Source organism: Danio rerio, chromosome 23 (assembly GCF_052040795.2).
Source record: "Danio rerio strain M-AB ecotype USA chromosome 23, GRCz13ab, whole genome shotgun sequence".
NCBI classification, from domain to species: Eukaryota; Metazoa; Chordata; class Actinopteri; order Cypriniformes; family Danionidae; genus Danio; species Danio rerio.
This window is the reverse complement of record NC_141043.1, coordinates 10,683,120-10,710,325: the sequence shown is the minus strand read 5'-3', so window position 1 is coordinate 10,710,325 and position 27,206 is coordinate 10,683,120. Positions and strand designations below refer to the sequence as shown.

At 36.9% G+C, this 27,206-nt stretch overlaps 1 protein-coding gene across 3 annotated transcripts in view; it reads right to left on the bottom strand.

Moving 5' to 3' along the window:
- eif4ba (eukaryotic translation initiation factor 4Ba) overlaps window positions 1-27,206 on the bottom strand; it is a 52,566-nt gene that overhangs the window by 7,740 nt on the left and 17,620 nt on the right. Inside the window, 11 exon segments of one of the 3 annotated variants that reach the window (NM_001099237.3) lie at window positions 2,928-3,000; window positions 6,421-6,550; window positions 6,877-6,914; window positions 9,819-10,062; window positions 10,495-10,583; window positions 15,404-15,644; window positions 17,664-17,816; window positions 20,391-20,519; window positions 21,722-21,865; window positions 21,959-22,013; window positions 24,209-24,325. In NM_001099237.3, the coding sequence (NP_001092707.3) occupies window positions 2,928-3,000; window positions 6,421-6,550; window positions 6,877-6,914; window positions 9,819-10,062; window positions 10,495-10,583; window positions 15,404-15,644; window positions 17,664-17,816; window positions 20,391-20,519; window positions 21,722-21,865; window positions 21,959-22,013; window positions 24,209-24,325 (1,413 nt within the window). 3 annotated transcript variants of the gene reach the window in all.

Sequence of the window (27,206 nt, the reverse complement as noted above, 5' to 3'; positions counted from 1 at the left end):
CTCCGGCTGCCGGACTCCGGATGCTTGTGGACTCACTGCCCGATTCTGGCACGAATCAATCGGGCCAGATGCGGCGGCCGTAAGCGAGCCGACGCTGCCGCATCCGCGTCGGAATCGGCCCGAGAGTAATGTGTGCTGCGGCCCGGAGCTGGCGCGACTCAGTATTTATATACCTTTATATAAAACCTTTTGGTATTACATTGGTACTTGATACATGGTATTACAAGCCTTTGAGTTGATATAACAGCAAACGCCTGTGTGTCTGCTTGGTGCTTGTGTGTGTGTTAGTGCGCGCACGTGCGCGTATGAGAGAGAGAGAGAGAGAGAGAGAGAGAGAGAGATTTGTCTGTGTGTGTGTGTGCTTGGGGCTGTGTGTGTGTGTGTTTATACAGACAGCTTGGCTGTCTGGACTGTATAGCTAGGGGATTTTCGGTTTTGTTTAGCGGGATCGGGCGCGGCGGGCAGAAAATGGGGCGGGTCGGGCAGCGGGACAACAAATTCTTAATATAAGCGGGAGCGGTCGGGTTCGGGCTAAAACCTGGCGGGTGCGGGCCGGAGCGGGATTCAAAATTTAGTCCCGCGCAGATCTCTAGTTTGGAACTATTTGATAATGAGTAAATATTCAGTTTTGGGTGAACTATCCCTTTAACAGCTCATTCAAACAGCAGCTTTCAACAGGTATGCAACAGAGACCATATCACCCTCCTGTTCTGCAATTTTAAAGATTTTTTTGTTCATAAATCATTGCAAAGTATGACTGTATTTGGTGGAACTGACTGAGAAGCATGAGCCAAAATGTTATAAAAGGTCAGCTGATGAGCTCCCCAAATGCTTCATAGAACTAAATGGAGAGGCTCCTTTACATTGGAATGACTTACCTTTCTCTCTTACATCAGCACCCACAATAAAGTGCTCTTAAATGAATGTTTAAAGGTTCACGAAACCCTCGAGTACTTTTTTTGAGATTTTAACAGATTTGTGTGTGTTGAGCATCAGTTAAGACAATGTTAGCACCTGTCAGCTTTGATCATGAAAAAAACTGGATAATTTTAGCTTCAGGCTTAAAAGCTATTTTTGGGGCGGGATCAAAATCGGCGACGTAGCGCTAAATATTCATTAGAGCATGTGTTTTCAGAAGACAAAGCAGACTTGGCTGCCAGTGCCAAGCTCAGCTGTGAAATCCTATGTTGATGACTGGTTGAGACGCGTCCGCGGACCCACGGCACGCAGTATTTAGTCGTTCATAAGGTTTGTATGTGTTTGTTTCCATGATCCATGGGGTTTGTTGGATGTTTGTCCCCGCGCTCCTGTCAGGGCCGATACAGCAAAATTGTGTGTGTGTGCTGCAAGCATTTTAGTCGGGAGAGCAGTACGAGACTTGGAGAATGGCGGATGTTGTGTTTTATCAGGAGTTCGTTCACATTTATACACATCGCCGTGCTGCTGTGTTCGCCCAAATCCTCCAGATTACCAACTAATAGTGAAAAAGGGCTAATAGTAAAAATAGAAAGGGCAGAGGCCTGCTGCACTGAGTCTGCATTCAGACCTATGATTCAGAACCGGGGATTGAGGGAAAAGTCTCCATTTAGTGTTTATATGAACACTACTATCTTTATAATGATATAAATTGTGGTTATGTGTATATGAAATTACAAATTTAACAGGGCATTAAATTACTGTTTATTTTTTTTGCATTTTAACTTTGTAAACTATAAAATCATGTGTCTCCGCATGGTTTGTGTCTCATTTTGTGAACCGACTGACAACAGTTGTTCACTCCCCTCCTTCTCCCCTGCTCTGCTGACCACGCCCACTTCTGCCCTTTGATCGCGGAGCTCTACGCCCACTATGATCCATCTTTTGAAAAAAATCTGAAGTGGACCTGAACCGAAAGTGGGGGGTGTCATGGCCCTTTAAGGAACATCTCCTCACATTAGCTTGTAATAGGGTAGAAAAAATGTCTTTGTAATATAACTTTGGGGTTAAAATTTGTGTGTGTGTTCTTTATTTTGTGGTTTTATTGTCTAAATCAGGGGTTCCCAAACTCTTCAGCCTGCGACCCCTAATATGACGATGCCAGTGACTCGCGACCCCCAATATCCTGGTTATGAATACATGCAATGTCACACACACACCAATACACCCGGGTGTATTCTTCGTTTAATGTCAGTGCTGTAAATGGGCCAGAAACTTTAACCTGGTGTTATAAAAATCAATCTGCTGCATCTGACGCTATTGCTGTGTCTTTAATATAATGTAATTACCACTGGGGTCGCAATCAAATAGAACTAGTAACTATAAGCTACTATAGTAACTATACAGTAATTATAAACGACTATATTTTTTCTCTTCTGTAGGTCATGGATAAAATATGGTCATTCCTATATGATTTAATAATAATAAATAGACTTTTTTAAATCACCATGCGACCCCCCTTCATTGTCTCGCGACCCCTCGAGGGGTCCCGACCCCCACTTTGAGAACCCCTGGTCTAAATGGCAGTGATTGTTGTTCTTTAATTTGTATTACATATTGCAAAACACTTACACTGACTTTGTTCAACAGACTTGTTATTTAAAAGTGCTTAAATGTATTAAAAAATACAATCATGTACTGAAGAGGGTTACATCAGTATTCTCAATGCTAAATGCAACTGATGTTCAGTCCTATGGCAATACTTCAGTGCTTGCATCCAATTTACATGTCTAGACTCAAACAAATATTTACATTTTTCAAGTCATGTATCTTCCAAATGTAGCCCTCAATTACAGTCTACGATCAACATAGTAATTTCCATTACAGTGAGTAAAGCATCTAGAAAAGGCCTTCATTAAAGGATTTCTTCAACAAAGAAAGCCAGAAGGTAAAAGCACAGGGAGCAGGGGATCATGGGATCACACCCAGAGAGAGTGTTAGCTGTCACTCACAGGACTGGGAGACTCCTCAAATTTCTTTGGCTCTGGTGCTGGTCTGAGATCTCGCTCTCTTCTTGCGTCCTTTCTACAAGGAACCCACAACAGAGTCTCACAAGAACTTCTACACTCATTCAGAAAAACACTCCGGAGCAGGGGACTTAGATCCCAGTGGGACAAGAGGTCCATGTTTCAATATTACACTCCATGTGGTAAAATGGTTTTCTTGTTGAAATAGGATCGAAGCCTCTGCTCTGGAGCAATACACTACTGTTTTTGTTCCTGAGGCCAAATGCATCTTGCCTAGAGAGTTGCAAATATTCAAACACGCAAGAAACTGGAGTTGAAATAATGTTTAAATAGCTGTGTTTCCTTCCAAATGTGCAAATTGGATTTATGTACAAAACCGCAATATCGCATTAAAGATTTTGCAAAAAAAGCATCGTTTCCATATTATTTCAGTCAAAGAAAACATAATTGTCACTTTCTGATAAACTGGTGCCAAATATTAAAAAGAAAAATGGAATTTGCTGCAGTAGGAGAAGCCACGGTGGGCCTTTTTCTTCTATAATAAATGACCTGCGCCTCTGAAGATATAGCTGAAATGCAATGAATGTGCGGTGGCTTTAGGAGGTGAGAGACCGCTCTTTGGCAGTGCAGACGCTCAAGACAGTTCTGGTGGTAATAATACTGAATCACTTTGATGATGGGATTTTAGAATGACCAATTCAATATTTCAGATGTTGGCAATATGGTCAGTCTGCTGGATTGTCCATTATTTAGGAACTCAATTATTTTCTGTGGTTAAGTCCTGATATCATTTATGATTAATAGCAAATGTGAAATCTTCATGCATGATTTGAAAAAGTTATTTATGCTTTTGATTTTACAAGGTTAGATTACTGTATATCTGTCCATGTTGGCATAAAGCATGGATGGTTTGCCCAAAGCAGAAAGTTCTGTCATCATTTAATCATCCTTCACTTATTCCCAACCTGTTTGAGTTTCTGTATGTTGTTCAACACAAAAGAAGATATTTCGAAGAATGTTGCAAATAACAATAATAATAAATAAATGCCATTGGCTTCCATTGTATTTGATTTCCTATTATGGAAGTCAACGTTTTTCAGCTTTCTTCAAAAGATCTTCTTTACTGCTCAACAGAATACAGAAACTCTTAAAGCTTTAGGCCCGTTTGATGATGAGTAAATATCCAGTTATGGGTGAACTATCCCTTAAACCACCATTCTGTCTCAATGGGCCTATTTTTGTTATCACATAATCTGTTAAAACTAAAACACATGACCTTTAAGATGAGCATGTTGGAATTTATTCTGTAAATGTGTTTCAATTGTAGGTTGTGCATTTTTCTTATCAAATAAAAATGTTATCCTACCCAGTTATGCGCACGTATGAAAAGTTAAAAAGTATGCTCATCTTGCCATTTCCATTAAGCATTTGTTATGCTATATTCCAAAATGTGCATAAAATAGGTGGATGGAAACATAGCTTTTGTTTCTATAACTCCATTGTGTTTGTTCCAGACAAAGTGACCGTCTTGTGTGTTAAGGCCCTGATAAACTCATCAATATTATTTTTCGTTCTTTGCAAAGGGGTAAAAAGAAGTTTGAAATATGTCTAAAATTTTTGAGAATATACAGAAAAAAAGAAAAGGAAATTTTCACCTCACAGAACAGACCAGTGCAAAGTCCGTTTACGGTAAGTAATTTCACTCGGTGGCTATCTTTGGAAAGCCTCTTGTGCATGCAAGTGCAACTAATTTCATTTTATTATTTATCGATAAAATTTAGCATCAGTACCTTAAATCACTATTAAACGTCATCCTGACAGTCAAACTATATATATATATATATATATATATATATATATATATATATATATATATATATATATATATATATATATATATATGTGTGTGTATGTATGTAACTGTCACTACAACTGTACATGTAACACTAAAAATCAATAACTTGCATGTTACGCAATTTATATATATATATATATATATATATATATATATATATATATATATATATATATATATATATATATATGTATGTAACTGTAACTACAACTATACATGTAACTATAAAAATCAATAACTTGCATGTTACGCAATTTCATCCTATGAAATATGCCGCGTCTAATCGCGCTTGTTTACTAATGTAATTTTCAACTTATTCCTGACAGCAAATCTTCTCACAATGACAGCGACACCTTTGTTTACAATTTTTTGGAGTTCAAGTGTTTGCTGACATGTAATTTTCCTTTGAATACTGGAGGCAAGAATTCTTTTAAAATAAAGTCCAAAGTGAAATGTGATTTTATACAGATTACAAAACCAGAGAACATTTGTTTTAGCTGGTTTGTTTAAAAATAGAGATTTAAAGCTTTATGTAGATATACTATTTGCTGTGATTCTACTGCGCTTGCCATTGCCAGACATGTAAAAACACATAGAGACATCGGACTATACCGATCGATTATTGGCTGCTTTATTAAAAGACAAGGGTTTCCTTCACTAGAGCTGGCAAATTGACCGTTACACTTTTCCCCATTCAAAACTATCCGAGTGACACGTCTTGTGTATTCTATAATCTTTGGTCAGAGTCACACACCTACCTATAGCATCATCACCACTAGTGCTGCACAATATTTCGTTCCAGCATCAATATCACAATGTGCACATCCACAATAGTCACACTGCAAGATATGCAACGTTGAATCTGATTTATAGTTGACAAGGAGCTGCAGAATTGTATTTAATTACTATATTTATACAGAATTTTTAAGATTTATGCAAAAAGAATTGTCTTACTTCAAAATTTTGTTTTGTTAATAGTCCAAATATACACATTTCAAAGCAAAAACAACATTATTTAGCTTACCCTCCTGGCAGATATTTGTGTTTGTTTTAAAGACAAACTCTTAATTTTGACTTAATTATTTGGAAAGATTAAAAAAACAACAATATTTTCACGTGTATTTTCTGATATTTGGACTAGAAATGAGACAAAGAGATTTTTCCTATGTTGAGCCGCCACAATAACCACTGACTAATAGTATTTTGAAGGCTTTTACTAGTGGTGCAAACTTTCAGTCAAGCTGTTTACAACTAAAGCAAACATGCTTTTGGCCTGATTTGGGTTTAATGACATTGCGCCAGAACATTCATTGATTTTACTAGAAGTATATCAGGACCTTTAGGGATTTTTTCAGTGACTCTTTCTGCAGGTTATACCAAATCAAGTGAATGACTTTTAGAGAGAGTGGCTGAAATATCATTTAGCTTATTCAAAAAATGAATAAAGCAGCATTTCAGGAAAGATGCAAATGGACACAGTGCTCTACAGGCTAAACTAGCACAGAGACTGTCCAACCATCACCCTACTATGACATTTTTAAAAGTTATTACTAAATATATCCTTCCAGAAAGAGGTAGTTTCTCTACACTTCTGAGCGGTAGGGGTGCCAGAGAGCAGCTAACCTGTCTGTCTCCTTCCTTCGGTCTCGGCTGGCTGCGTCTCCACGCCCCCTGCCTGCTCCAGAGCCCGAGGCCCCACCGCGACCCCGAGAGGGGCCCCGATCCCGCCGCACCCCATCTGCTTTGTTTTCATCTGTAAGGAGAGCCCAGTGTTCAGCAGAGGACAACTCTACTAAAAAAGGAGCTCCTGAACGTCACAGACATCTATAAAAGCTTTGAGCAGTTTACTGCTTTCAAACCAAATATTTCTAAGGGGCTGTTTTTAGAAAGGTCATTTTCTCTTGGCCCAGCAGCTGCAAAGCACCAAAACCCCCTAAAGTCAATCCACTAAGTTGTTATATGAGTTTACAGTTGTGTTTTGTGTGGTAAAATACAGTATGTGGACTGACTTTGTCTTCTACACCTTCAATATTCTTTACTTTTTTTTTTTTAGCCAATTCGCACACTTTTAAGTCTTACCTTTATTTCTTTGAGGAACATCCCCTGAGCCTGGCAAGCTGAAAAATAAAGTACATCAAAAACGTAGATCAATAATCAAGAGCTCAAAATGTGTGTATACATAGATATATACAGATATATAGTTGAAAACCCTGAATTATTAGCCCCGTTTATTTCCCCCCCCCATTTTCTGTTTAACGGAGAGAAGATTTTCTCAACACATTTATAAACATAATAGTTTTAATAACTCATTTCTAATAACTGATTTATTTTATCTTTGCCATGATGACAGTAAATAAATGTTATTAGATATTTTTCAAGACACTTCTATCCAGCTTAAAGTGACATTTAAAGGCTTAACTAGGTTAATTGGGTTAACTGGGCAGGTTAAGGTAATTAGGCAAGTTATTGTATAATGATATATATATTAGGGATGTGCGGAGCAGCCGGTATTTGTATTTGTATTTGTTGAGGGGGGAAAAGTATTTGTATTTGTATTTGTATTTGTATTTGTATTCGAGTAAAATTCAAAATGGCGCAAAAATATATATTTTTTCTATTACACTTCTAATTTACGTTATAGTGAAAGTATTGTTTAATTATACCCATTATATAAATTATAGATATGCACTATTGGCTGTTGTTTTTGAACATGTGACAAGAAATGTCATTGAAAAGAAAATAACATAGAAGCCATTATCTCATCCATAGTTAAACCAACAACTAATAAAATACCATGGTGAATATTATGAACCCCACCACCACCGTTCTTATTGAAGGACACTGAATAGACAGAATAAAAACAAATACTTCAAAAAACTGTTCTTCTTCTGAAAGAACTTCTTTCCAATAGACAGAATTCCAAATACTAATATTAACTAAATAAATCTAAATAAAACCCTGCCCGGGAGATCTGGCAGAACAAAAGTATTCTATATAATACTAAAAGATACAGCCCTGCTATTATCATCTGCCAGCCACAAAAAAAGACACAAAGTTTGTTTGTTTGTTTATTTAGAGATATCTGCAAATATTTTTCAATGGAAGTCAATGGAGGAATATGACTAGTCAGTCATAATATATTTGCAGATATTTCCAATCTGACTAGTCGAATTATAATTATGACAAGTCAAAATATAATTAGAGATATCTCTAAATATATTTATGGATAGTCTGAACAAGGTTTAAATGCTAAAACGGCTTGCCATACGCTTTCACCCAGTAGCACAGTGGAGATTTCTTTAGTTATATCCTTTCAGTCGTTTGTTATGCAGTGACATGCAGTCAAATATTTCGCCAAACAGTCCTTAGGGATGCGGTGACACGCAGTCAGATATTTCGCCGAACAGATCCGCCACTTTTGGCACGCATAAACAATCATAAAGCTCTCGTGCTGCAGGAATGAGGAGGTCTGCTGAAGGCGCGCAGCTGACGTGCAGTAAGGGGTTTGCGTCTTTAATAAACTACGGCAGTTTGCGTTCACTGAACAGTAAGAATGGTTAATAAATCCATATCAAACAACCCCTTAAAAGTCACGTCTCGCTTTCAGTTTCGGGCTTTGGCGCGTTTTGCACTGAGCGTGTGTGTGTGTGTGTCTCTCTCTCTCTCTCTCTCTCTCTCTCTCTCTCACTCTCTCTCTCTCTCTCACTCACTCACTCACTCACTCACTTACGCGGGCATGCACTGTGGTCTCATGAGGAAACGCTGCTTTTTGATATAGTGTTTTTCTTGCTCCCGAATACAAATAATTTTTCAAGTATTTGTTCGAATCAAGTATTCGTAAAAACACGCTATTCGTGCCTTTCCGAATACCGTATTCGGGTTCGGCTCCACCCTTAATATATATATATATATATATATATATATATATATATATATATATATATATATATATATATATATTACCTTAAAATGGCTTTTAAAACAATTAAAACTGCTTTTATTCTAGCCGAAATAAAACAAATAAAACTTTCTCCGGAAGAAAAAATATTATCAGTCATACTATGAAAAAAATCAAAGGGGCTAATAATTCTGACTTCAACTGTACTTAAACAACTTAGGGTTATGCAAAAAGATTCAGCTAAGCCATCTTAAAGAAAAAAAAAATCTTGGTTTATCAAATGTTATTTCATCTTTTTATTTTTATCTATATTTTATCTTATTAAATCAAATATACTTTTAAATATACTAAAATACAGGTTATAAAACAGAGTTACACATTTTGATTCTAATTGGTTAAGCCACACACAAACATACACCTGTAACTGTTTCTTGGCCAGTGTTGCCATATTGGCCGGTTTCCTGCCCAATTGGGCAGTTTTAAATTTGATTGTGTGGGTAGTCATTTTTAGTGGAGGAAGAGAAATGCAACATATAAATAGTGGAAAGGATTTGAATGAAGTCTATTTGGTGCTAAACATTAAGAAAATACAGCACCAAAAAATCAGCACAATGAGCATTTGTGTACAGCAGAACAGAAACTGTTGTCAGAATGTCCAATAGTTCAAGATCCTTGTCATTTTATATACTTCACTAAGATGATTCATTATTTTCTTTTTCGGCTTAGTCCCTTTATTAATCTGGGGTCGCCACAGCGGAATGAACTTCCAACTTATCCAGAATATGTTTTACGCAGCGGATGCCTTTTCAGCTGCAACCCATCACTGGGAAACATCCAAAAACACTCAATCACACACATACACTACGGACAATTTAGTTTACCCAATTCACCTGTACCGCATGTTTTTGGACTTGTGGGGGAAACTGGAGTACCCGGAGGAAACCCACGCGAACATGGGGAGAACATGCAAATTCCACAAAGAAATGCCAACTGACCAAGCCGTGGCTCGAACCAGCGTACTTCTCGCTGTGAGGTAAGCGTGCTCCCCCCTGCACCACCGTGACGCCCACTAAGAGGATTCTATAACAAGATTACTTTTTAAAATATGAACCGGTAAAGATACCTTCTAGGTGGAGCGGCGCTGCTGGGAGAAACGGCGGGTTTACTATCGCTCTCAGTGGATCCTGCACTCATGGCGCTCCTCTTGGCCCAAGCGTTCTCTTTCGGTGGTGGCGCTGGAACAACTTTCAGCGGCAAAGCTTCCTGTTTTGAGGCAGGAGATTGACTTCCATGAGAGGATAGCTCCTCATCACGGCTGCTGAATACCTCGTTTTCTACAGAACGTTCACTTTCCCGACGCCTCTGCCCTGTTGGAGACCAAAGAAGTATTGGATTCATTTTTAAATAATTTTTCTAGATGACTCTTAAGAACATGCAAATAGTCAGTACAATGACATATTGGATTAAACACTAGAACTACCAGATTCCCATCATTACTGGATGTTTACATTTGAAGCTTCTATTAAGGTTTTAACTAATAATATTTTACTTTGAGTCATTTTTAACTTTGTAAGAGATGCTTCCACCGAATGTGTCTCGCATTGTGAACAGTAAACTGAAGAACAAAATTAAAGGCTTTCAAAAGTCAAAATGCCAATAAATATATATGTATATAATTTGTTTCAGTAGGTAAATAAACTGAAAAAAATCTAAAAAGGGTAGAAATTCTCAGTATTTTTTAATTTCAATAAAACATATTAATCAAATCTGTAGATAAGCACTAGACAGTGATTACTCACCCCTGCTTGGTGGGTTTCCCGTTTGTGATGACTCGCTTCCTGTCCGCGAGCGTTCGGTTCCTTGGTCCTCGCTACGCCAGCTGGGATGTCTGAACGTGTTAGAAAAAGAGAGTGAAAATACTTAGTTGAAAGAAAATAAGACATGTAAAGAAAAATATATTTGAAGATCTCTTTTCTTTTTAAAGGGTCACGAAACACCAAAACACATTTTTTGAGCTGTTGACAGTAATATATGTGTCCCACACTGCTAAAAGCACAATTAGGAATCAAATATTTCACCAAAAAGTAAAAATTTGTAGTTTTTGCATTATTTTGAGCAAATTCGTTCTTCCTTTTTTGAAAATTTGAAACTAATTTTTAAAGCTGCGACACGCCGATTAGATCGTTGCATGTATTCCAGCATGAAAGTGGTTGTCTGTACCTGCGAGCGCATCATGACGTCTCTGAGTGTGCAGCATTAATTCATGAGAAAGACTTGGTTCAAACCAATCAACGCGCTCTATTGTGTGGTACAACTGCATTAATATGCATGATAGCTTCGAAGACTGTCTTTACCTGTTACAGTGTTCAGACGCCAGAGAGACGACACATTGTGTTGCCAAAACAAGTGGGAGAAGAAGAATTGTTTGAAGACATGGATCGTCAGTGTTGCGTTTATAAATGTGCTGCAACAAAGGTTTTGTTTTCATTTCCCTGCTATGAGAGTGCAGCTGAACTCACGTGTGGATTACAGTGTACGCGACAGAAATATGTTTGTATGGAATATTTTTTACCCGAGAGCTTTCCGCATCTGGAAATGGTGAAATCCCAATTTGCCACTCGTCTCCTTTTAAAAAAGACGCGGCTCCAGTTGGTGTTGATTGTCCTGTCTCTACAGATTTGGTAGGTAAGTGATCAGAGGTCTTTGTTTGTTTATTCAGATGGCAGTTAGTTCGTAGTTCGCAGTACTCTTTCAGTGTTTAAAGACGGATCTTAGTCAAAATGATTTAGTTACTAAGTTTACAGTACGTTAATATCACTACAATATTAAGGACTGAAAGATCTGCTGTAATGCTCCTCACTTTAATTGCGGTGTGTAAACATGTACACACCGCAATTAAACTATTACCTTCGTGTAGGATTTTCCCCGCATTCTGTGACAGGATAACCTTTACACACACGGTGGATAGCCTTTACACACACGGCTTTCTGACGCTACGTACCGAGTGCATCTAAGTTACCGAGATATGTGGAGTTTTTTTTCTCTCCCATTTATGGTCCAGTATCAAACATTGCATTAAAACTACACTCTTCCAGCAGTTCCTCAAATCCAATATCTCGTTTGTCACAGGGGGTGTGCAGGAAATGTTGCTGAATGAAAGTGAAAGTTTATTTACAGTCAGCAAATTAAGAATTTGGCAAATAATTTGATTACTGATGTCCATTTAAACAGTCACTGTCTTTCTCCCTTGCGTCTGTGTTAGTTTTGCTTCAGTGAAATTTAGTGCGTGCCCAAACTCCCATTTTTATGCAAAATCTTTCCTCTTTCCCTCCGCCGACACTCCCACCTAAAAAGACCTAGACACTCACTTTCCTGACTTTTTCCAAACTAGAGGTATTAAAACACTCTGAGATGGGGATTTCATGCCCTTTAAGTCTCTCAAAGCATTTCCAACAAATAGATAATAGTATACAGTAGATTACAGGTGTCAAAGCTAGTTCCTGGAGCGCCGCAGATCTGCAGAGTTTAGTTCCAACCCTAATTAAACACACCTAATCAAGCTAATTGAAGGTTTTAGGCTTGATATCTACAGATAGGTGTGCTGAAGCAGGGCTGAACCTAAACTCTGCAGAGCTCCGGCCCTCCAGAAATTGACTTTGACACCCCTGGTATAGACAATATCTGTATCATGAAGAGGTGCGATAAATGAATTTATTTTATGTGACAAACATTTATGTGTTACATGCATAAGCTGTTTATCCAAATTTGATGGGGCTTTAGACCTGGCTCTCTAGTAGGAGCTGTTATGCTATTAACAAGAGTAGCCCAAAGGTGAACCTATAGTGCCTTAGAGCAGAGAGTGTAAAAAAAATAGTATAGGCTGGGACACACCAAGCCAACGGTCAGCTAATGGGTTTCGTCAGGCTGTTGATCAGCATCGGTCCGACAAGCCATTCAGAGCACCAGCTGAAGAGAGAGCTCTGACTGGTTATTTAGCAATGAATTGGAGTGCGAATGTGACGTAGCAAGTAAACAATTAAAAAAAAGACAAAAAGGAATATTCGCTAATTTTGCTTCATTTCTCAAATATTTACAAATATGAGAGACACATTTGCAGGAGCAAATTGAGTGAACTGACCTCCATGGTGAGTGTCAATTACTATGGTAATGGTGCTATATTCTGCTTTGTTTATGCCTTTTCTGTGTGTGTTGGAAGCTCCGGTTTCCTTTTTTGAAATAAGAAAACGCGTGGAAAACACTCTCTCTTGCAGAATGGGTCTCTTGTTTTAATCGGCCATTGTCCATTTAATGTGTTTATAAGCAGCTTTTTGGTCAAGACTAGTTGTTTGACATCTGTTTGGCGTGTCCCAGTCTTAACATTGAGAGTTGAGACAACAGCAAATAATAATCATAATAGCCAACAAGGTTTTTATATTCGCAATGTTTTAAAGTCTAAATGTTTGCAACTTGACAGCCTTTTTTGCCTGAATCAGAATGAACTAGATTAAAAAACTCTAATCTATTAATATATCACCTGATTTTATAATAAATAATGATAATTACTAGCTAATAAAAAAAGCATTTTTCTCTGGAAATCTTTCATTGGATGAAACATCATTATTGCAATCAACACCGCATATTTTCCCAGTATTGTGGAGCCCTTATCCCATAAGCTATTATTTGGATTGTGGGTGGCGAAGTTTTAAATTACTCAGTTACCAATTTAGATGCAACTCAAGTCTTTTGAGCTAATATCAAAGAAACTAATGTTAAATTATGGGACCCTTATGACTTCTGCAATACAGTAAAAGGGGTATTCTGAAAGTACACTACAGCCGCATTTTAGCATTTTAACATTTTAAAAACTAGTATAATAGTAATTATATAATTTAACCATTCTATTTACAATCTATTTAAAAATTTTCTTAAATTCAGTGATTCTTTGATAAATTAAAAGTGGTGGTTTACCCAAAAATGTATATTTAAGCATAATTTAAACAACTTACATTGATTTTTTTTTGTTTTAAATCCATATGACTTTCTTTCTTGAAACACAGAAGATATTTTAAAGAATAATTTTAAATCAACTGTTATTGTTCCTATTGACTTCCCAAGTCAACAAACTTTTTTTTTTATTGCAAAGAGGTACAATTTACAACAGCATTATCTTTTCACTATCTTGCATCATTTAAACCAAAACTATTTACAGAAATATTAAACAGCAATTTTTACAGTAAAATAAATACTAAACTTGCTTTAGTAGCTAAATACTTTTCAATATTTAAAAAAAAAAATCAGCTTTTGTAGTCTACAGAAGAAATAAAGTCAAAGTCAGGAGTAGGGATGGGTACTGAAATTTGGTACTCTATTGGTATCGGTGCTAAATTATAAAAGACCGAAGTATCATTAACGGTTCTGCTATTGGTACAGGAGATAGAGGTGATACCAATGTACGGACCAACCTTTTCTAATTTGCGATAATTCATCTGCACAGTTAGCAATCTCACATGAGAAATGCTTGTGTTTTCGTTCAATAGTACAACGGCAAGTGCTTCAAGTATAAAAGCCTTCACAGTTCTCAAATGTGCGGGCACGCTCAGTGGAGGCTCACGCTGGGCGCACACACATAGCTCGCAACACAGACTCGCACGCACACACAGCTTGTAAGCTTGCGGAGAAAACCAAACAGGTTGTATGTCCAGAGTGGACAGCGACAATGCCCATTGCAACAAAAGCAACAAGTTGTTTTCTTGTATAAGCAGAAACGCAAGCAATCTGGCGAAGCATCTTTCAAAAGTGCATTAACTGCAGAAAAACAAATGAAAAGTTTCCGACTGACTAGTTAAAGGTGCATTATCTACATCGTTATGCTAGCAGACAATCACATAAGGTCTCTCTAAAGTAGTATAATATACATAGTTTAATAAACACACACATTTGGTTACAACGAAAACAGTATTTATTTCTGCAATAACCTAATTAAATATTAAATATTAAAAATGCTTTTAAATCAGCTGTATTTACAAATATAGCCTAACAATAAACTATTCTAATTAAGAAATTAATAACAATATAGCTTATTTTGTTCGTTGTAAACTCCCAAAACACTGATGACTCATTTATGTGAATGTGTTAATGAAAATTCATAAAAATGATCTATACTATCTGATATTTAACTGCATTTTGCAACTAAAAGAGGGTATTTTTCAACTGCAGGGAGCATAAGAAACCAAAAAATTATCCCGACTTCTGCCAGAAAAGGCAAACATGTTGTCTCCAGAAGAAAAAAGGTTAAAAACAGAGAGTCATTTTCCTTCAAACCATTGTACATTCTTTTAAAGAATTACTTTTTTAAATTTGTTTTACAACTATTGGTTTTGCTTTATTTTACACTAAAAACATAATAATAAAATGAAGTGTTGTTAATTCTGTTCAATTTGTTTTTTGCTTTTTTTAACAAAAAAAAAAAACACAAAAAAAAGTACTAATAAGAGAACCTATAAAGTACTGAACCGATAATGGGTATCCATAACAGTATTAATACAGTTAAAACCTTAACGATACCCATCCTTAGTCAGGAGTGAAAAGATGATGTTAAAATAATGATAGAATATGGGTCAACTATATCCTGTTAGAAACTACAAAAATGAATATGTGCTATTGTTTTATATGTCCAGTAACGCTGGGCTGGACAGTGTGAAGCTGTACCTCTCTCTGGGTTTGCGTTCAGGTCCTCTGTTCTTGTCCTCTTCCAGCTGTCTCTGCAGTCTATCCTGCTCTTTCTTAAGCCTCTCCTCCACCTCCCTCTCTTTAGCAGCAGTGTCCACCGGTTTGGCTCCACCAAAGATGGACGCAGCCCGTCCAGAGGAGGCTGAAGGCCCCCGGGATGGCTCTTCATCTTTAGGAACACTCCGAGGCTTCAGGTTCAGCTTGGGCCTCTGAGGAGGGCCTAAAACATAGACCAGATATGTCTCCATCATCCTTTTTTAATGCATATTTTGAAGCATATTTGAAAGAAAAATCTTCTTTACTCTCACTAGAGGTGGTTTCTCAAAAAAGTTAAAGGCATTGTTCATCCAAAATTGAAAATTTCCTTACACTCAAGTGGTTCTAAACTGTCAGAAGTTTCATTCTGCTGTTTAACACAAAACAAGATACTCTGAGTCAATGGCTACTAAAAATTCCAAAATTCTTCAACAGAAGAAAGAAACACAAACAGGTTTGGAACAAGTGGAGGAAAAGTAAATGACAGAATCAAAATTTTGGGGTGAACTAGCTCCCATATACTGCATTGATTCAATAAGTTAAATTGCTCTTAGATATCTACATCTACATCTTCAATAATTGTCCAGAAACACTTTTATATGCTCCAAAAAATGAGACAACACATACAGATGTTTTTGAAGCTATAATATAAATGTAAACACAGGAATATCAACCTGTTAATAAACAGATGATGTTTAATAAAGTGAAGTGAATTAAGTATCGTAAAATTAAATGAGTATTGAGCAGAGTGATAAAACATGATGCTTAAACATGCATTTTTGTTAAATCACACTTGCATTGGTGTAAATTTGAAAATGACATTAAGTTATATTTCTAAAAAAACTTTCAAAAATATTTCTTATTAGATCAGAGCTAGCTGGTATCCACAGCAATGGTTGCGGTTGCAGTAAAAGGGGAAGAGATGATTTGAAAACATGGCAGAAAATAGAAAAAAACATATCGTTTTCGCAGTAAACAGGAGGAAGCATTCTCAAAGTGGCACAATGTTGAGAGACATTTCAAAATGTGTCATGCAAGCTAACGTTACCATGCTAACTACCCAGTGGGCAGCGCACTACAAGTGGAAAAAGTCAGCAAATTAAAGCAAGGTTTGTGAAAACAGCAGTCTTTTTTCATGAGACCGATGAAAACCCCTCAAAAAAAAAAAAAAAGAAACAGAAGCCTAATTTAGAGCTACACATTTTTTTGATTCGAAAAACAAAGCCTTTTCAGACAGGAAAGCAAAACTGTGCTTAAAAAATAATTAATATAATCTCCACTCTCTCCAACTCAACTGGCAGTAGATTTGGTGATAATTTCGGTAAAATCTGAAAGTTGATTTATGTTACACAATTGATAATCTGTACAAACATGGAACATTGTAGTGCAGGATTTGTTAAAAATTGTTAGTGGCTTGTGAAAATATTGCAGAAGTTATCATTTTAAAATGTAAATAAAATACTTGCAGAGATTTATAGAAATAAAGTGTTGCAAATTGATATTTCTCCATTTCCTACCTTGATGAATTATTGTTGACAACTATTGTGAGAAATCATTAACATGATCAGTGTCTTCACATAGATGAATATCATGCATTATAAATAATAACATATAATTAAAAGTAAATAGAACAAATCACATTAATCGGTACCCAAGAAGCAGTTAGCTTTTAAAAATGTTGTTGACCCCTGGTAAAGACATTTCCATGTTCTGAACACTTATATATTAGCCTAGGTATACTCAGATTTTCCTTATTAGGACAACTTTAATGTAAATAATGGTGAACAGAAATACATTTGTGAATACATTTTGATGTAGTGAATATTATGGTCTTTCCGGTTGCTAAGTTTTCAGTGCCTGCCACTTGGAAGAAATGCAATTTGCATTTAAAGTTCTATTTTTTTTGCAATTATTTTTAGCATGGAAACTCATCTATTTAGATCAGGGGTGGCCAATCCTGTTCCTGGAGAGCCATCTTCCTGCAGATTTCAGTTGCAACCTATATCAAACACACCTGCCTGTAATTATCACGTGGTGTTTAGGTCCTAATTAATTGGTTCAGGTGTGTTTGATATGGGTAGCAACTGAAATCTGCAGGAAGGTGGCTCTCCAGGAACAGGGTTGGCTACCTCTGATTTATACGATCTGATCATTCAGGTTCAATTTCTGCAGTGACCCAGATAAAGTGTATGCAGCAACACACCTCTGTCGTCACGCCTCTCATCCCGCCTTTCGAATCTCTCTTCACGGTCACCATATCTGTCTCCACTGCCCCGAAAATCATCCCGCCGATCGTCATAGTCACGCCGAAAGCCGCTTCCAAAGGGTCGCCGTCCCCCACTGCGTGAATCAAAGCCTGAAGTAAAGAGAAAGACTGTCAGAATTACCAAGCTTAAACAATAAAAAAAAAAAAAGAAAGAAAGTCTTTTTGGTTTTATTTGACCAATACAATTCTTTTGCGCTATATATACATATGTATATATATATATATATATATATATATATGTATATATACTGTACTGCCACATTTGATTTGATTTTAAAGTAATGCAAAAAATATATATATATATATATATATATATATATATATATATATATATATATATTTTTTTTTTTTTTTTTTTTTTGCATTACTTTAAAATCAAATCAAATGTGGCAGTACAGTGTTTTACAGTCTGCACCTCTCAAACTTTATTCTAATTTTAGGACTGTTTTAATTGAATTTAAGTCATGATTTGGATAAAAATGACTCTTGTTAACTCTTGTTTATGTTTGCTGTTAACAATTTAAATAGTTTTTACAAAAAGTGTTTTTCTTTACTTGGACACAAAGCCAAGAAGACAGAATCTGCCGTGTGTCCTCTTGTTGTTTACGAGGCCGTCTAAAAGAGAGTAGTATCACTTTCTCTAAAGAGCTCTTTTTATTTGTGTGTTCTCACCGCGCATAAATATTTAAACTAACAAATTTGAGCTGATGATAATAACGCGTGAAAGATTATCGAAGTGCCTCTGACATCCTTTCGGGAATTGACAAACTGGAGGGAGAGCGAAAAAAACAAAGGAGAAGCCTGAAAAAACTAAGGAGCAAATGATTCTTTCAGCAACCTAAACAATGAACTAACTGCCATGCTTGACTATTGTCATCATCTTTTGGACTATTATGAACTTGGAATGATGGAATTACTTTCTAACAGAGGTTACATGTGCTGGTGAAGAATAAAGACGAGAGGTTTGTACTGTACTGTATATGTTTTGTATCATTTATGAACCCAAATAAGGCCAAAATGCATGTTTTGGGTATTTTTCTGTAATTGGTAACATATCAGAGACTGTAAGGGTCATATTTGTTTTTTGTTTTTATTTAAATTTTATATAAATTGCAGGCATTACAGTAGGCTATTTTAAATTATCATAGATCTACAGCTATAATCAAATCCTGTCATCAAATGTTCTATTATTATCATTTATACACAAGTAGGCCTATTTGAGTATAAAACATCTGTTTTGTATATGATTTGTGAATGACCTGTACAGCTTCACTTTGAAATTACCTCGAGCAAGAATGACGTTGCAACTTTCTGTCATACACCACATCCATCAAAAGGGTACCATTTGGCAATGGAGACACAAGCCTGATAAAGGTGACCCGTGACCCGCCGTCATTCTCGCTCGAGGAAATGTCAAAGTAAAGGGTGTACGGGTCGTTCACATATCATATGAGAAGCACTTCTCACAAAACAGATGGTATATACACATAAATACTTGCGTATAAATGTTTATTACTAACTTTTCTATGAACATGATTTGATTAAAACTGCAGCTCAATGACAGTGTGAAATAGCCTACTGCAACGTCTGTAATTACATAAAATAAATAAATAAATGCAACATATATGAACACATACAGCCCCTTACAGTCCCCGATATGTTACCACTTACAGAAAAACTACACACAACAGACATTTAGTCTTTGAGTTTAAAAACAACACAACATATAACCCACAGTCAGTTCAAACCTCTCATCAGTATCTTTAATCTTTATCAGCACATGTAACCTCTGTTAGAGAGTAATTCCGTCGTTCCGAGTTCATAATAGTCCAAAAGGTGATGATAAACATGGCAGTTGATCATGATTCAGGTTGCTGAAACAATTTGATCCTTTGTTTTGTCGGGCTTCTCCTTTGTTTTATTACGCTTCACTTTCACGTTTGTTCATTTCTGAAAGGATCAGGTGTGGGAAACACTTCTATAATCATGTGCACGTTATTATCATCAGTTCAAGAAGTTCGTTATTTCAAATATAGACACCATCACGAGCTCCCTGGAGAAAGTCGCACTTTTAGACTGGCTCGTAAAACAACAGGACATGGCAGATTTTGTTCTTCTTGGCTTTGTGGCTGTTCATCAAGGCAATGACAAGGTTTGTTTGAGCTTGGGTCGACCATGACCATGATGTATATATTTTAATGGTCTAATGTCTCGGCTGTAATTTTAAAAATGGCAGTTCCTTTGTTTTTATTCTCCTGCCTCTGTGAGTGATGTATCTCTAAACCTTTATCGTTCAGCTGCGCATCTAGCTCCGCCTTTTGGTACCCATTGTCCTGCTAGGCACCCTTTGCACAGGGTAACCAAAAAGTGATATGGTAAGGTTCACTTTTATAGGTACCTTACAGTGCAAATGACAATAAAAGCGTATCGAACTGAATTGTACTGTATCACTCAGTGGAAACAGGCTATAGGTAGCCTTTGGAAAGGGTGCCAATAAAGTGGTATGGTACAGCATTGTGTTTTGGGTAACTTTGACAGTGGAAACATAAATTACCATACTGTACCACAGTTGAAGCGGGGTACTAAGCCACAGTGGAAAAGCAAAATAAATCAGCTCAAATGATTTGTCAGTGCAGAACTGCTATGTACGGAGATGTTGTATACCTCTGTCATAGTCTCTGCGCTCTCTGTCATCATATCGTTCCCGGTATCTGTCTCTTCCTCCATCATAACGATCATTGTCCCACCGCTGACCTTCACGGTGACGGTCAGAATCATATCGGTCTTTGGAACCTAAGAAGTACATGGTCAATGGTCAAATGATTAAACAAATTTTCAATTAGTTATGGGTATATGCAATATTTATTGTGTACTATGACATATCATGATTTTTTTTATCTAATATGTCAACTGACAATGTCATTCTTTTTTTTTAAAGATATGATACAAATAAGTCATATAACACAAGAAAGACAGTTTCTCAAATTTCAATGTGTGATGATGACAAATGTGATACAGATTTGAAACAACACTTCAACAAACAAGAAGTTTGAGCATAATGTTGTGTGTCTGTTTTATTTGGGATCGAAAATAGTTCCAAAGCCAGAGCAGAACATTTGTTAATGTCAAAACTGCAATGTTTCACTTGAGTAATGACTTAGTGATTCATTCATAAAGGCAGTTGTGTATTACCTTTCTAAATTAATCAGCAATATTGAATAAATCATTTAAATGCATGATTCAATCACTCAATCATCAAACTGCTGCAACTAACTTGAGCTTTCATTTTCATCTTATTTTATCTATGACAGGCCTAAATCATGCACAAGACACTCAACAAAATATTGTTTATCATTATAAAATTATAGTATTATAAATTATATTATTACTATTATATATTATAAAATTTGTCTATAATTTGTTGAGGTTTATCTTTTGGTCAACATCTTACACCCCATTTGTTATGTATAGAATCCATTAAAACAAAGTTTTTTCATTTTATTTTACTGCCTCTACAGTGCAAGCCAAAAAAACCTACCTTAATGTCAAATATGCATGCCATATAAATACTGTTCTAATATGAAAACAGTTCAAATATAAATAGTTTTAGTTCATAGTTTTCCTCTTCCTCTTCTTTATTTTAATATAATGTTATTATTTATTGCTATTACCAAACCATTAATTAAGAATTTTAGCTTAATAAACTACTAATTAGCTGCTTATTAATAGCTAATAAGCTAGTAGTGAGGTTTAAGTATTGGGCAGGATTAGGCAAGTAAAATAAGATCTCACTTTATAAGTGGTAATAAACTATTAATATCCTAATAACAGGCAGGTAATAATCCAGTAGTAAAAGGTGTGAATTGTTACTTAAACTAAGGAGCTGCCATTTTTTCTACTGTTATGTAGCTAAAATCTTTTCTAAAGCTTTATTGTTGCTCAACTACTTAAACTTTTGAACTTGAACTTGTCTAAAGGATTAAATAACTGCTTACGCTCTGCAAATGCATCATCTCTGCGTGGTCCATCGTCGGCTTCAGATTTAGGTCTTGCCCTCCAGTCTGAATCGGTTTTATCTGGGCCCATGTCTCGGTCACTGCGGTTACGATCCCTGCCAGACACAGAGCGATCGTCTCTCTCTGAGCAGAAGAAAACAAAAATAATTGGAGACATGGAGATATCGATTTTTTTGCCCAATCATAGAGCTTCACAAATAGATACTTTTCTCAGACCTTTTTCGTTGGACTGGTCAGCGATGTCTACACGGATTCTACGATTTCCAAGGTTCTAGAAGGACAGTTGGAAGACAGGATACATATGAGAATACTTCTGTGCATAACAAAAGCTGTGAGAGTAACTTTTGGCTTTTTAAAACTTAACAGGTAACATGCGCCACCATGTGGACACCACTGATATTACATAAACATCTATAGTGAGCGAACCATACACAACTATAAAAAAAAAAAAAAGGACCTGGTTCTCAGTTTTATGATTTATAGTTGTGTATATAGTGCACCTGAAAGTATTCTCAGCACTTCACATTTTGCACATTTTTTATGTTAAAGCCCTATTCCAAAATGGATTAAATTAATTTATTTCCTCACAATTCTACACACAATACCCCATAATGACAATGTGAAAAAAGTTTTTGAAATTGTTGCAAATTTATTAAAAATAGAAAAACCTGAAAAAAATCACATGTAGATTAGTATTCACACCCTTTGCTCAATACTTTGTTGATGCACCTTTGGCAGCAATTACAGCCTTAAGACTTTGTATATGATGCTACCAGCTTGTAACCTGTCTTTGGGAATTTCTGCCATTCCTCTTTGCAGTACCTCTCAAGCTCTATCAGGTTGAATGGGAAGTGACGGTGAACAGCCATTTTCGGAAGCACAGTATGTAAAATACAATATTTTAATTCTGTAACTCACTAATAACATTTCTTCCAAACATAAAATAAAAATGTATAAAAAAAACGGCTGCACCTTCAATATTTCATTGGCTGTGGTTTATGCCAAGTTCAGACAGCACGATTTTTAAAGTAGTCACATCACGGATGTTATGACACTGCATTGCTATCTGGGGTAGCATTCTGTCGCTGCTGTGCTTCAGTGCAGGTAGGACCAGCAATGTTGGGTTTCACACTGCATGACTTTACAATAGGAGAATCGCCGACAACTTTGGCCCCGATTACACTGTCAGGTCTTGATGCCCAATTCCGATTTGTTGCCTATTTCTGATTTTTTTTGCCTGTCCGTTTACACATGTTCTTTTAAATGTGACAAATATCCGATTCATGCGTTTACATTAATATAATTCAAGATGTCGCGCATGTGTAAAGGCGGGTTGTAGCATCTGCGCCACACTAGCCATGGTGGAAGAAATTGTCTTGCCTTTAGCTCTGCGAAATATGCGAAGTTCACCCAACTTTAAAATGATTTTAAGGCGGAGGAGGAGGGAAAGGGCCGTCGTCGCAGCTTGCACCTATGGTTTATATATGGTGTCCTCCACCATTCAGAGGAATTTGTGGGTACGAGAGAGATCTCAGGTCTGGTGGGAGCAAATTGTGGCGACTGATCACTTTCCCCCTCCATGTTTCCTCTGTTGTTGTTGTTTACTGCGTCAGCATCTCCACACACGCTCCTCCTTCTACATCATTAAACAGTGGAGAAGTACCAAAATGTCACAAGTTTGATGATGTACAAAACAGAATGCCTCAAAATATCCGATCTGCCTGTTTAAATGAGTCACATTATCACATATCTGATTTATTTCCACATATGAAGGAGGCCTGAAACCGATCTCTGAATATACAAATGCATGTGTTTTTTCGTGTTTACACGATCATAGAACAGATCTGATCTGTGCGATATATGAGGAAAAAAATCTGAATTAGGTCACATTTAACTGGCAATATAAACGGGGCCTTTGTCTCGGTCCCGGAAACTATGTCTTACAACCAAACACGCATGTGAAGTGACATGGAAACAACGCAAGGATTTACAGATACCCATACTAGTGGATGCTGCTGTCTCATTGGCTGTAGATCGCTAATGTTATTTTCAATCAGAACACATTTCACATAGCATGATTTGAATCGCTGTCAGCTCTAGATATTATCTCAAGGGTGTCGGCGAATCATCTTTCAGATCGCATCTTTGACAGTCTTGTTATTGTTACTCACGTGAACAAGCACCGATTTGCCTGTGATTTCAGGCATTTGTCGTCAATTTCTTAAAACCTGTCGGCGAGTCAAAATCGGAGCTAAAATTGTGCAGTCTGAACTCAGCATTAGAGGCTGGACAAAGTTGTTGTCAGATCATGTGGTGTGTGACTGCCTCTTGTGGATCATGTTTGTAGTGTCACATGGTGTCACAAAATTAAGTCACTTAGACTAAACGTAATGTATGTACTGTCTCCAGATATTGTCTCCAGAAAAGAAAAAAAAAAAAAAAAAAAAAACTTAATCTTAATCTCACCTCTTCATTGAGGCTGAGCGCTTGTAAAAGAGACTCCACATCATCAAACTCTGCATAGCCGAAGCCTTTAAGCCGCTCTGGGTTACTTGGCTCCCTCGGGAGGCGAACAGCACTGATCTGTATTCAAAACAAAAAGAGACATGTTATTTACAGTTGGCAGTATTATCATACTTTCTTTCCTAATACAATTCTTCCTTTTCTGATCTAAATTCTATTTAAAGCGGGTTGTTTGACCAGTATCCCTGAAGCAATTGTTGAACTGTGCATTTCAAACTCATTTTAAAATGTTTGATTTAATTCAAGTCAAAAATGCTGTGCTTTGAACTTTGCACCAATCAGTTTATGGACAGAAGAATGTCGGAAAGACATACCAGTTTCACAGAGCCTTTCATAATCAATGATTAACAGAGTCATTTATTTGAAAAATTTGTTAAAAACGGCTGATTTGCTTAGAGACTATGTAAGTGGCTGTCTTTATGAATGAATCATTGAATTAATCACTTAGTGATTTGTTCAAAAAATGATTAAATTAGGAACAGAACTCTGCATTGTGTAAATTTTTAAAGGAAAATAATTTTTGTGTTGGTAAAGCTGTATATTTTTTATCATACTGCCAGTCATCAATATCACAATTCTGAGTGGCTGATTTGATGCTCAAGAAACATTATAGTTAAATAAATTAGGGCTCTCAAAATTAGCGCGTTAATGCCATAGACTGTAAAATATATGGATGTAGTGTCCGTGACGTCACCCATAGGTTTCTAAAGAGCGCAAAAGAAGCCACAAGTAGGCGCGGCCAACCGTCGCCATTTTGTTAGCGCGTCATCACACCCAAGGCAGGATACCAAACAAGGGCAAAGAGGCGGAGAGTGAGCGGAGCTACAGACACCTGCTGACAGTTTGCATGGACCTGGTTCAGACACACTTTACTTTGGGAAAACGCTTAATACTTTATCACCTGTGACTCGTTTGTATTCTGACCACTTGTGCTTGGTTGTACACTATATCAATAAAGTGTTTAGACTTTTAAAAACACTGCTGTAATACATTGAGCCACTAAACATTGTTCTTATGACGTTTTTCAACAGGAGGAAAACGCGAATTACTTCCAAACTCTTCAGATATAGTCTGTGCTAGTTAATGTAAGACTATTTATGAAATCCAGCATAACACTGTATGACAACACTTCAGATGACTGTTCTAGAGCCTACAGCAAATCGATCTGTCAGATTCTGGAGTGCATTACAGCTCTAAATATAAATAAAAACGATAAATGATCTTAAATAAAACGAATACATGTATAGAGATGGTATATAAGTATATAACTTTACTCACATGGGAAACGGAGGCCACGTGAATGGTTTGTGAGCACAATTAAGTGCACTCAGCATGACATTCCATCAAATAAGTGTAGGAAACAAGTCCAAAAGGCAGCTGACTGTGTAAAGCCACATAAAACAACACAGAAATACGATAAATATGCCGAGTTCAGTGGCTAATCTGCAGGATTCAGCTGAGGTGACGTGACGGCGACCAACGAGACCTAGCTGTCACTCAAGTGGCCACGCCCTTAATTATGCAAACTTAATATAATTTAATATAAAGGAAACAGATGAGTTATAAAAAAATTCACCCCCCTCACAGTTGTCATGAAGGGTAATATTAGCTGTATTAACCAAAATCTTTTATTGTACCAGGCTGTAAACACTGTTTTTTCTGCTGTAAAGTTGGCCATTCTAACAGTGGGCTCAATTAAAATTTGCTCTGTTTTGGAGCCAGGAGCGGCCATCACTAGCGGAATTTCGGATGAATTGCAGTTTTAGTTACTTCCGTATTGGCTTCCTGAGAGAGAGCGGGAGGTTGCCGCTTGGTTAACGCACGTGATTAATTTTAAATATTTAACAAGTTAAAAAAAATATCGCAAATAAAGCAGTTGTAGTTTTTTTATTTCCTGTTGTGGCCGACGTGTGTTTAGGGACGGTGCGTGCATAGAGGTGACCTAGGCAGGCGCCTTGGGCAGCAGAATAGTGCAGCCCCCCGGCTTCACTTTCATCACCTACACCGACCCTCTCCCTCACGGTCCTCGCTTTCATCAGCAAAAAGGTCACTTTCTTTTTCACTTTCGGCCTGAGGGCGGTGTGATTGCCGTTTGCCTAGAGCGCCTGTTCAGCTTGCTCCGGCCCTGCGCGTGTTTGACATGCAAAGAAAGAAGACCAAGGACGCGCTTTCATAAGGAAAGTTTCAGAATAAAACAAGTAATGTCGCATCACCAGGCTATTCTGCGTTTCCTCCAGAGATTCATGCAATTTCGGGTGTTATTATCTTTAATATTTAGACTTTAACTTCAGTTCAGCAGTTCACTCTTATTCAGCAGATTTTCATTCAGGATGTTTTAATGGAATTTGATACCGCATGGTGAACGGAAGGAAAAACCTTGCATTTCGGGACTCGCTTGATCCTTTAAGGTATTAAAAAAATCATTGCTTACATGGTAGACTCCTAATCAGTATTATCCCAATCATAAAAGCGGAGTATTGGTGTCCATGTAAATGTACTTAGTGAAAATGGCAGATGAAGTCGCATACTGTCAAAGACAGCCTTATTCTCTAATCTGTGTCCATGAGCTCTCACATTTCATAAGTTTCACGTTGCTGTGTCAGAATCCTTGCTTGTAAAATACAGCCATACTTTAGAACGTGTAGTTTAAGCAAATTTGATGAATGCCATCATGCGTGTTGATCCCTCCCTCACTCACCGGGTCCGCTGTATTGCGCTCGTGTGTGTGTGTGTGTGTGTGTGTGTGTGTGTGTGTGTGTGTAGTCCACTTAGAATCCAACATGCAAATCATTTTTGTTTGTTATAGGCTTTGATTGTTTTGAAATCTAAAGGCCATTTAATGCCTGTACTTTTATTTCTGTAATAAATATGGCGTTTCGTGATTAATCACGATTAATTACAAAAAAGTGTGATTATTTACGTAAATTTTTTTCATCACTTA